This window comes from Montipora capricornis, chromosome 7 (assembly GCF_036669925.1).
Source record: "Montipora capricornis isolate CH-2021 chromosome 7, ASM3666992v2, whole genome shotgun sequence".
NCBI lineage: Eukaryota > Metazoa > Cnidaria > Anthozoa > Scleractinia > Acroporidae > Montipora > Montipora capricornis.
In genome coordinates, this window is record NC_090889.1 from 12810790 (window position 1) to 12823197 (window position 12408).

Sequence of the window (12408 nt, forward strand, 5' to 3'; positions counted from 1 at the left end):
CACATTTTGACGTCTTCTGTGATCTATTACTGAAAAGATGCACGGCAACATGGAGCCTATTTGTTTTATATAATAAAGAATTATACCTTATTTGCATGAAAGCTGATGGTGACATCAATCGTGCGTCAGTCCTCTTATCGATCATAGGCAAGAACCAATCAAAATGCGATGATAAGTTGGGTTATTATATAAAGAATTATAGTATTATAGTATGATAGTAAGATTATACCCACATTTCACCCTTGCTCACCACAGAGTCTCCAGTATCTCAGTAGTTAGAACATCCGGACTATATCACGGAGAGTGGTGGGTTTAAATCCCATCTGGGGCTCGGATTTCTCCGATTTCCCATTTGACAATGCATACCGTAATATCTTTCATGTATTTCTCACATTACTCGCTTGGGTGACTTTAGTGTTCCATTTTTCCCGTAGATGAAGGGGGTCCACAGGAAGAGACACCTGCGCTGTCGATTGACAAAGCCACCAAGGGTAACAGAGCCAAGCCCCAATTAGGTGGCAAGACAATACTGAGGAGGAGATTCAGAATGAAGATCAAAATTCTGCATTCGATAGTACAAACGGCAATAATGGAGAAACTTTAAAAACACAGAGAAGTGAAGAGCTTGCAGACATAGAGAATTCTATGGTGAGTTACACAGGCCCAGTTTTTGAGGAGCTGCAACACGGACAAGGTAAAGTCTTGGAAAGGGCGGAAGTAATGGATGCCATCGACGAACATGACGAGGTTGAAGGAATCGATGAAGCTGGGACTTCATGTGGGAAAACGCGGTTATCGTCTTTGCTTCATGGCAAGGGAGGTGAACAAGGGCAAAAGAAAGTGAAGGCGTCCGGTGGTGATAATCGACGGCGGCATCGAAACCTACGACATTTAGCAACTCGCAGAAATTCACCCTTTTCAAGAGTGCACAACAGCAGTGTAACGCTTAAAGAAAGCGTATTACCGGTTTACAATGGCAGAAGGCGCACCGATTCGCCGAGTGAAATTTCTAAGAATTCTATGAACGTAACTCCGGTGACGATTTTTGCGCTAGCCCGAAACAGGCGGGAAAATACATCGCAAAAACATGGACGGTCCGTGAATGGAAGATTGGGACAGAAAAAAGAAATGACAGAGACTTCCAATTTAAGTAAAAAGGAGGCAGATAAGGGCATTTTTGAGCTCCATAACGATGATATTACGCAATTTATGGACAAAACGGATTGGAAAAGACCAGCTTATCACGGTACTGTTGACATCTCTAGGCCCCCCAGCGTGCAGAAAAGTGAGAGCTCTCTCATGCGATGGTGCATAAAGGCCCTGAAGAAAGTGGACCTAGAGGTGCTTTTTCCTCCAAAGCCAACCCGTCCAAAAAGCTCTCCAAGTTCCGTGAAATTAGAAACAGCCAAAAAAGAGAGAGGTGCGGTAGTTGTATTATGTGCTTGATATATATGGGTTATTGACCAAGTGTGAGGTCAAGATGGCTGGATATTGGCTAAGTTCTTTTTTTTTGCGTGTTTATGGACCGAGACGAAGTCGAGGACCGTAAACAAGCAAAGAGAGAACGAGGCCAATGTCCAGCCATCTTGACCGAAAAAACTTGGTCAATAAAGGATTTACCCGGAAAGAAACCTCTCTCTGAGTAGAGAACCAACAAACTCAACCCACATACGACGCTAATTATGGGATTGGAACCCAGGCCACATTGGTGGGAGGCGAGTGCTCTCACTATGGAGTTTAAGCAAAGACGACGGCTACGGCAACGAAAACATCATTCCAAAATATAACTTAACACTATCGCAAGTCTTTGAAGATTATTCCGTCTTCTTCACCTTGTAAAATACGTGCGAACTATCCTGTAACTGGATCGGTACGAACGCTTTTAAAGTCAAAACGGAAAATGAAGGGTTCATTGTTATTTTCTCACGTTGTCGTTGAAACCTAAAATTTGGTGATTTCACGTTGTTGTTTTGTGGAGAACGGCAGAGAAATGCACGGAAACGCAGCACGAGTATTTTGCCTTTTTTAACCAATAATATTCTTTTTTTGTGGCGTTGCCGTAGCCGTAGCCGTCGTCTTTGCTTAAACTCCCACTGCGCCATACCTACCGTCACAACTAGTACTATTTAGTGATTTTGCAAGAAGCACAATAACTGCGACGAGGTATTCCAAAAGAATATTTGTTTCTAACTACGAAATAGTTTTTGCGATTGTTGAGTTTGAATAAGCTTGGAATAAAAGCTTCGGGCCCGTTTTGTGGAAAGTCCCGTTAACGTACCATGCCCGAAATATCAATTGTAAAACTTCAATCCGCCTTTTTTAGAAAGCTAGTTCTTAAAGTGCCACTACGACGAAAATGTTTGGTTTTTTCAGGGTCAATGAAGTCAATATATTCAAAATAATACAATGCATTTAAATTTGGAACGATAGAAGGGAGATAAGTCGGGAAATAGCCGGCCAAAAACCGCTAAAAATCTGTCCGCCATTACTCGGACGGCATTGGAGAATCCTGCGATTATTTTGTAAGCGGTCTTCACGCAAGACTTGGCTCGTGACGTCATCGCTTCGTGGCGTTTGACAAAGCGAACAAGTCGATCAAGGAGTAGTGTATATACTATCAGCAAAAAGCAACTCGGCGATCTCTCACATCGCATAGATGGCATGAGAAATTAGCCGTGTTTATTTTGAGCGTTCAGCGTATGACGTCAGACCACAGGCGATCCAGCTAGACCCAACCCTTCCTCGCTCACGGTCATTTGCCGTTCGAGTAATGGCGGACAGCGAAAACCGAAAAACTACGTTACAATAATCATACTTTCCGTGGGAATTTTGAGATAAAAATTGGCATGATACCTATTTAGTACGTCTATTTTCAAAATCTAAAGAAAAAAAGAGATGCAAAATTTTCATCGTAGTGGCACTTTAAAATGACGTACTGTCCAGATTTTTGTTTAACTTGGCGCAATTGATATTCATGTACTGGACATTAAGAAAATGCAATTAAAAAAAAATGGGGTCACCGTGCTTGTTTTCGAGGTGCATGCCCTTTATTTTAATTGTTTTTTAACTGAATTATGCAAGAAGCGTTCGAAACTTGATCAACCAGCAAAAGCTACTGAATATTATCAGAAACCCATAAGGGTTGAAACGTGTAACGCGCGTTCACAGCTTCCGAATATTCAGTGCGAACTGATTGGTTGAATGTTTCAGTGCTAAGTACCATATTTGGAAACCCCTCGCTCTCGTTGTTCCAAATATGGTACTTAGCAAATTGAATATTCAGAAGCTTGTTTCCCAGAACACAAGGGGCCGTTACACGTTTCAAGTCTTATGGGTTTCTGATATTATTGAAAACTCGAGCTACTTGTTTGTCGGGGCAAAGATCTTTCAGTAAAGTGATTTCAAAAGCTACTGAATATTATTGAAAACTCGAGCTACTTGTTTGTCGGGGCTAAGATGTTTCGAGTAAAGTGATGTCAAATCGCTTCATCGTACAAAGAAATGTAAGCAAATTGGATCGCTACATCATCACCTCACACTCAGTGTCTGGCTCCAAATGCAGTTTAGTGTCATTTATATGTAAATACTACAACTTCTACTATCCAACTTGTTTTTCCCCTAAAATATGTTTTCCGTATACCTATTACGAGTACATAACACCATTAAAAACATTAAAACACCGTACTCGTTCAGGAGAAAATAGCCATTCCTTGTCTGATTAAGCTTGGCGACAATGAAAATCCGCCATTTTATCAATGTACGCGAGCTTATGCGCGCGCCAATGACGCAAGAAAGTAAGCGAAGTAGGGTTGCGAAATGGAAAACCAAGGAATCACCTTAAACAGATTTACAAGACCCGAAGATACAACTGACTAATACGCCCGAAATGTTTCGGGACTTTCGAGAAACGGGCCCCAGGATACCGCTTCGCACTGGTTCACATTCGTCCATAGACGATATCTGTTTACAGATACACCTTTTGTCATTGAAGTGCGATAACGACTGGAACAAAACAACTCTTTGTTTCTACGGCCAATCAGGCTCTGAGCGGCACATTAATAGGAACAAAACTCGGCAATGTCTACCCGGCTTTAATTAAAATATCTAATTTTATTGGATCCGTTCCATATCCTTCACCTGGATCTTTGTAAGGCTTCGTTCAATTGTTTTCTTTCTTTATCTATTGTGTTGTCAATCAATCAATCATGCGTGGTCTTGCAAAATGAAGATTAACCTCAGCTGGAGTGGCGACAAACACGATTCTTGATCCTTCCACTAAGCTTAAGCAAATCACAAACGTTGGTCTTCCGCTAGTCACAAATCCATGAAAATCTCCTCTTATTCTAAATTATTTCTTTTGGTACGTACGCGACAATTGTGGCTAACAGACAATTTGCCGTTAACGCGAACCCTTAACTCTACTATTTTCGCAAAGATTGAAAGATTTTTTCTTGGAATTTACGATTTGCCAATAGTTTTCTTTCTTATATAGGCAACTTAATCCAGCTAAATAACAGAACCGCCCAGCAGTCAAGACCCAAAACCACGGACTCCATACTTAGTACTACATCAAGTACAAAAGAACATTCGTGGTTTCATCATGAAGATAATCCGTCAACCAATGAAACTGTCAAACAACAACCACGTGACTTTAAGAGTGCCGCTTCTTTGGTCCAAAGTAGCAAATGGGAACAAGTGACATCTGACAACGATGGTAAGTAAACATCGACTTCTTCGATTCCCATAGATTCAATAGAAGGCGACTGGCTGTAGTTTGGCCCACAGCGTAACAATTTAGAGGAACAAAATCAAGACCGTGCACATCGCTGATGTCGCAAACTTCGTTTTATCAGTGAACGTTCAAAGAACTATCTTAATGCAAACTACATGTAGATTGTGACATCAATCCGGTGCCAATCTTTTTCTTTGCGTGACAATACATCACGTTAAACGTAAACTTTCCAATCTCTGAGAGCCTAGAGAAAAAATAATATATTTTGAACCTGAGTGCAGAGGGTTATTGCAACGGCAAAGGTTGTTGAACTACACCTTTCAAAAATGCCCCGACAGACCATTTCACATCCGGAGGCTTATATTTAACAAACAAAAGCGAACTAGTTCTGCTAGCACCTCAAGCTCAACCAACAGCAGTTGATCTTGCGTTTCATTTTCAGAGGATTTTCTGGATGGTTACCGAGCCATGAAATCTGGCATTGTTTTTCAAGAACCGGAAGAGGTAGGTAACACTAAAGATAGAATGGATTACACGCAGAACGTTTTGGAATAGTCGCTAATGGATAACAGGGAACTCAAGTCGATTTATTATTATAAGAGAGAAAGCCTTCGAAGCCATTGCAATTATCGTTGCTTAAATAATCCAACAATACTGCCCAGCATGTTGGAGCGTTCAGTTGTTGCCAATACTTTCAGATTTTTAGTTCGAAGAATGCTGGCCAAACATGTGATTGGCACATTTACCAGCGCTTTCGCTTAGCGGTGATAATGAACTTTATCGCGAGATTTTGGTGTTGTCTGAAGAATTCTTTTGTTAATAACCGGGACATTTAACAAGAAAATGATAATATTGAATTCCCTCATCCTCCCACCCCTCCCCCCCCCAAAAAGAAATCTTAACCTCACAAACAGAATGACTCTGAGTAATGACGACCCTTATGTGGACAAGTTGTCAAAAGCTTGAAGAACTTCTGACCAACTTTTTTCAAGATTGTCCCAAATGAATGCATTCCGTTTCGATATCTTGTCCTGTTTTGTTCATTTTGCTCTGCTCTGTATTATTTGCAGGCCATTTTAGTGTCGTGAGTATGCGTAAGATTGCGTGTGGTTAAGCCCCTCTAATTTGTATTCCCTTTGTTGGTTGTGCATATGCTTAATATCATACAAGTAAGAATCAGGCTTAAAGGTCTCTTGTGTTTGCTTAAGGGAGAAGTACACTGACTCAAGCGTTCCCTATCGTTTTTAATTCAGGACGATGTAAAAGACCTGTCCAGAGAATCAGCTGGATTTGAAAGGTAGAAATTGGTGAACGTTATTACGTTATTTATCACCTGTATATTTTGGTAAACGTTTTGAGATCGAAGTTAGCCATTTTGGAGATATTTAGGGACGGACGTTTTTTGTGCGCAAGTTAGATGAGAGCATTTTTCGTTCATTAAAAGTTATCCCTAATTATCTTCAGTAAGGCTCAACATTTGCAAATTACAGCTTGAATATGCCACAAAAACGAACTTGATGTTCGAGCGTGTAAAGCGAAAAAAACTTGGCAATGCCATTGTGCCAATTAAGTGTGGTTCGTTTTCACAGCGACATTCCTGTGATAGGCACCAGTGACTACTATGGAGGAATTTGGCAAATCAAAGTGTTAGATAGGTGAGAGGCTTTGCATCTCTTGTACTTGATTTGTTTAATTTTAGTGGTCTCAGACAGGGGCCAAAGGTGGAATATTGTAGGACTCAAAGTATCCATCAAGAGTTGTCACCTTTGGCAGGATCACAACACTGGGAACTCCGTGCCCTGTAGTCGCTCTCAATGATGTTTGGGTTTTTAAACGCATCAAAGAGATTGAGAAAAAGCGTTTTATCGTTTCCTATGCCATAGTGTCCTTATCCGGGTACATTTGAGTTAGTGCTGGCTTGGGTGGGGCTCCAACCTTCCTCCGTTTGAAAGCCCAGTACTTTTCACGGACCTCACGTCAACCTTCGTTTTCATGCCGATGTTTGTGCGTGTATCTCAAGCCTTGTGAATCTAGCGAAGTAAAAAAAACTATCAAGTTTATTCTGTTATGGTGCAGAATATTGCTCTCTAATGATGATGAACTTTATTTTTGTTTTATTTGGGGACACTAAATTGGCTAATCATGGTGCACCTAATACCTATAAGACAAATAAAGTAAATTACTTGATGGTTTGATGCAGAGCTAGTCGGTTACAGGAACTGAGACAAGAACGGCAAAAGACCGCCAAAGAAAGAAGGCAAGCTCTTGAAAGCAAACAGAGAGAAAAGTGGAAAAATTCAAGTCATCTTGAATGTGCACAAGGTATCATGGATTGTGTTTTTATTTCCATCGTGATGTTTTTTCGAGCCGTTAAGTTAAGAGCATGGTACGAGATGGTTATTTTGAAAGATATGCTCAGAAGAGCCAAAATGCCTTGCCAAAGAGCAATATGTTTATCTCAAACACTACCAAGGACATCCCTGTGTCAGGAAAGGAGTCCATTTTTTTTGTGAAACGGATCCTATATTTTGTTTGGAAATGGAAATGGAATTTGTTTACCCACGGAACACCTTAAGAGCGCTCTGGAGCTCATTCAACATGCGTCCATGCATTCTGGGTCGAATTGGAATTTGGCAATGTTGGTTTTTGAGGAGAGGGGAAAACCGGAGTACCTGGAGAAAAACCTCTCGGAACAAGGAGAGAATCAACAACAAACTCAACCCATGTATGACGCCGGGACCGGGAATTGAACCAGGGCCACATTGGTGGAAGGAGAGTACTCTCACCACCGCGCCACCCCTGCTCCCCAAATGATTAACAATGTTTCAATTATTTTTTCTTGTACGTCCGCCATGTTGTGTGCGTTGTCTTCCTGTTACTCCTCTGCGTGTAATGACGCCATAACATGGCGGACGCTCTTCTGAGAAATGGCCGTTTCACCGATTAATTAATATTACCAAAAAAAATTTGCGTTCTGTAATCTTAGTTGTAATCTTGGTAATTCTACAGTTTCCAAATCTGAGGGGGTCATCGAATTCATCACACCACCACCCACAACTTCTTCACGTAACACCACACCTCTTCCCTCTTCCCGCCGCGTAAAGGAACAGGAATTTGCCAGTGAACGACCATACCGCCTTAGACTTAGCTCGGAATCCAGTGGTCAGAGATTAAACCCAGTGGCAAGGAACTTGATTAACCTGAAGACAACCGATCATCACGTGTCTGATGTTGTCAATGTGTTACCCAAGCCCCCACCGTCAGCCTCGATCCCAAGCAAGTGCAGGTAAGCCAATAGAAGTGTTCAGTTGGCATATCTTCTTTTTCTGTATCTTTTAAAGCTATCAAGACACCAGACTTGAAGTGGGTCGTACTTCTGAGACAAGTATGCATGCATCACGCACTTTGTCAGACTCAAACCGTGAAAGGGATTTATTCGAAGATCCTCTTCCCAAAAGGAAAAAAAAAATAGATCATATATTTTGAAAGAAATCTAGGCCTACGCTTGTCTTCATTTGCATTGGCTTATTTTGCTCTCATTTGCAATGATCATTCTCTAGAGTTGTTACAATCCACTGTTTAAAGTATGTCTTTCGTATAAGGGAATTTTCCCTTACATTATTGACATTTCGTTTCATTAACATAAGAGTTTCCTCAGAGAAGCAGGATTCTATTTAGGGTATTTAAGGAGTAGAAGCTTCCCTCCCCAAAACGCCCAGCTTCCCCCCTAAAATATTTATATCATTACAGTATATAGGTAACTACATCGGAAAAAGTCATCTAGACGCGACGAGGTCAGTGCACATGAAGTAAGTATTCCCTGTCTAAGGACACTATATGACAAGGAACATGGAGTATTACAAACTGCTGGCCTTACAGCAGGCTCGGTTATCGGTTGTTTATGAGTTGAATAGCGACAGCATGGACAAATTTGTAACCAGAAAACCACGGAAGGGAGACGCTGATCTACACACGTCATCAGAATGTGATTTTGATTGTGCAGTGCAACCACCAGGAAAGGTTGGCACAACATCGAGTAGTAGCACGAATAACAAGCCGAACTACAAGAATAATTTAACCTATGACGTTTCATGGAAGAAGAAACACTCTTGGATGAACTAAAATTCAACTTTGAAGGGTATAATATGTACTTTTTGCGAGGTCTATGGGAAAGTACCTGTACAAGCTAAAGGTGCATGGGTATCACGTCCTGTAAACAAGTGGGCGAAGGCTACAACCCTGTTAGCAAATCATGAGAAAAGTGAATGGCATCTAGCAGCAGTAGAGAGAAGGGCATTTTTTCAGTCTGCAGAAAAGCGTAGTGATGTTATACAACTGATTGTAACAGCCAGCGAGGAAGAAAAGAAAGAAAACTGGAAAATGATGAAGAAGCTCACCCGATCCCTGTAAAACATCACATTCCCCACACCATTACATTTGAAGATCTCGCTACCTTGCAGATCGAGATTGGGGATATCACGTTGCAAGCGCATACAGAAACATGCCCACGTAGTGCAACCTATGAGTCATATTCCACAATAGTAGAACTTCTTACAAGCATCAGCAAGACTCTGGAAAACAGCCTCCTCGACAGTTTGAAAGGAAGCGTCTATTACTCGATAATGGTAGACGAAAGCACCGATATAGCCTTCTAGGAAGAACTGTCAGTGTGTGCACGTTGGCTACATCACAACAAGCCAGTGGAACACTTACTTGGTGTCATACAAGCTAAGAAAACTAATGCTGAAGCTATCGCTGGTTGTATTTCTGATTTTTTGCAATCCAGAAGCATCACATTTGAGAAAATGCTTAGTCTTGGTTTTGATGGTGCTAGCACCATGTCGGGTAACAGGACTGGTATTCAGACACGCCTGAGGTTGCATGCACCAAGCGCTATTTACGTACACTGTCGTTGCCATCTACTGCAACTGGCTGCTGTAAATGCTGCGGGCGAACACGCAGAGGTAAAGCGAGTCTTAGGTACACTATTAACAATTTGGAAAGCATTTTACTATTCACCCAACAAAGCGGAAAACCTAAAGGAGATTCAGGCTGAGCTTCAGTGTCCTGAAGTCAAGATGCAGAAACCTAGCGATACTCGATGGTTAGCCCGTGAAAGGGCCGTGCGTGCTGTACGGGTTTGTTTGCCAGCATTGGTGAGTACTTTCGAAGAGATTTATGATGAGGCAGCTGACGCAGAAGCACATGGGATTGCTATTCTCTCGACGAAATACAAGACTGTGGTTTGTATCTACATGCTCTGTGATGTACTGCATACTGTCGCGGCACTGCAAGTCAGCATACCAGCAATGGTTGAGAGCACTACTAGACGGTTAATGGAGTTGAATGAGAACGTAAATACCTGCACGTGGTTCAAGAATCATTCTACAGTGTTCACTGATGATGCGCAACTTGGAGCAAAGAACATTGTGGTTACAGAGGAAGAAAAGAATTTGTTTCTTTACAAGGTCTATCGTCGGTACGTGCAAAGTGTTGTTGACCACATTAATAGAAGGATGGAGTCTACAGATCTTATCTCTGCTATGTCTATTTTTGATCCACGACATACTGAAGATAAATTGGCAGACTATGACATAGAAAAGATACGAACCCTAATCAATTTCTACAGTGTCGCACAAAGAATCCAATTTCAGGGAGAAATAGGCATCTCACAACCTGGCATTAACGCTGAGGATACGGAATCAGAATGGTAGTTGTTTCGCCGAATCTTTTTTGTGAGGTACAAAGACAGCACCTTACAACAAGTGCTCTCGACATTGATAGACAGTGGCAACTCCGACATTGCCACTGCTTTTCTGAACTTGGCAAAGGTAGCTGCGATTGTAAGTGTATTACCGGTGACAACTGCCACTGTTAAACGTTCCTTCAGCGCCATGAAGCTAATTAAAACAAGGCTCCGCAGTAGGCTCGGTGCGGATGCACTTGAACACCACGTGCATTTGCATCGAAGGTCCTGGCCAGTTGTCAGATGATGTCCTGGAGTCAGTGGTTGATCATTACAAAAGTTTAAAGAAGCTTTGTAATTCAATTCAATTTCAATTCAACTTTTTAGAGAAGGAAAGTACATTTAGATCCTCAAGTTGATCAGGGAGATTTTACAAAGATCAATTGCCATGATTTGTTTACCAGTATTTATTTCCACACTCGATAAGACACATTGTCAGTTAACAGTCGCATCTACCGCGGTCAGTTTCTATTTACAGGTTTATAGTTATCTAGAATTTTGCAGTAGTTACGAGCATTGGTAAGAAATGGAAAAGTGCCGTTGTTGAGTTTATTGCCTTTGTTGAGTTTATTTATTTTATTCACGTACTGATAAGTCAACGAGTATGTATAAATATTTGTGGAATTGAACGTGTCGGGAAACTCTTCTGTTCACGTTAGCAAATATCGGAGCTAAGTGTAACATTGTCAGAGCGTGATCACGACTAAAAAGTAAAATAAAATAAAATACCACTGTAACAATTCTCAAACATGTGTCTCAAAATGCACCAGATTGCATCTCAGCGCATATTCATTTAAAAAAATTTCCGGCAGAACATGCCCCCAGGCCCCCCATGAAGCTCTTGGCCTGCGGCCCCTCGGGACTTATCCCCCAAACAATAAATCCTACATAAAACCTTAAGAAGGCATCATACTATTTACAAATTGACTTAAAACGTTAAAAGAACTTGTTAAAACTTAGTTTAAATCTCCAATTTTAAGCCTTTCATCTTTGATAACGAGCAAACCAATGTATGTTTCATTGATAACAAGAATGTAATGGCTCATCACCTCAATAGATCGAATCTGCATCTCAACAGTAGTGGGAGTAAAGTCCTTGGTAGTAATTTTTGTAAATATCTGAGACAAGCTAATTTACCTCCCTCTGGTCAAGAATTGGCAACGGCAGCGGCGGGTTTTCGGAAGGGTCACTTCAAGGTACGCAAACCATCGGACCGTATCACGATGTGGAACAATTACTTGAACCAAGTAAGAAGAATGACAAGTCATTAAATCAGGATGATGATCTTAGTATGACTTGTGTAAGGGATAGCATCTTACATTCATCTAACTTAAGCCCTAACTTCCCTACTTTACCAAAAATGAGGGGATTTAAAAGCCTAACTTGCCATCATGACGAATTGTGTGTTTTCATGGAAGATAAAACAATTGACATACTTGGATTAAACGAAACGAAATTGGATAAAACAATTCCTGATAGCCAGGTAGACATTGAGGGATACGATATACTCTGCCATGATAGGAATAGAAATGGTGGTTGTGTAGCTTTGTACGTTAGACAATCCTTGAATTACGTAAACAGACAAGACCTCTCCTCTCACGAAGATTTAGAAATTTTGACGGTTGAGATTAAAAAGCCCAAGTCCAGGCCATTCCTGCTGACAACTTGGTATAGACCTCCAGACTCAAAGGGTGAAATCTTTGACAAATTTGAATCCTACCTGCTAAAACTTGATGAAGAGGATAAGGAGAGTATGATTGTAGGTGATACTAACTGTAATCTATTACCGCAAACGCCTGACTGCAATGCTGAAGACTTAAAGTTTATTACTGAAACGTACCAATACATTCAATTGATAGATCAGCCAACGAGAATCACTACTATTACCAGAGCACTAGTTGATCACATATTCACTAACAAACCAGATATC

The 12408-nt window shown here is 41.1% G+C and overlaps 1 protein-coding gene and 1 long non-coding RNA gene across 2 annotated transcripts in view; both read left to right on the forward strand.

Annotated features, from left to right (window-relative positions):
* Window positions 1-7863, forward strand: part of LOC138055656 (uncharacterized) — a gene marked incomplete at its 3' end in the record, with an annotated part of 58589 nt that extends 50726 nt beyond the window's left edge. The window contains exons 29-35 of the mRNA XM_068901542.1: window positions 499-1420; window positions 4493-4714; window positions 5175-5236; window positions 5986-6029; window positions 6322-6387; window positions 6933-7054; window positions 7742-7863. Of these exons, the coding sequence (XP_068757643.1) occupies window positions 499-1420; window positions 4493-4714; window positions 5175-5236; window positions 5986-6029; window positions 6322-6387; window positions 6933-7054; window positions 7742-7863 (1560 nt within the window). The remainder of the gene's footprint in view (window positions 1-498; window positions 1421-4492; window positions 4715-5174; window positions 5237-5985; window positions 6030-6321; window positions 6388-6932; window positions 7055-7741) is intronic.
* An 8-nt stretch (window positions 7864-7871) lies between these two features.
* LOC138058215 (uncharacterized) overlaps window positions 7872-12408 on the forward strand; it is a 19928-nt gene continuing 15391 nt past the window's right edge. Inside the window, exon 1 of the long non-coding RNA XR_011133826.1 lies at window positions 7872-8018. This is a non-coding gene — a long non-coding RNA (uncharacterized lncRNA). The remainder of the gene's footprint in view (window positions 8019-12408) is intronic.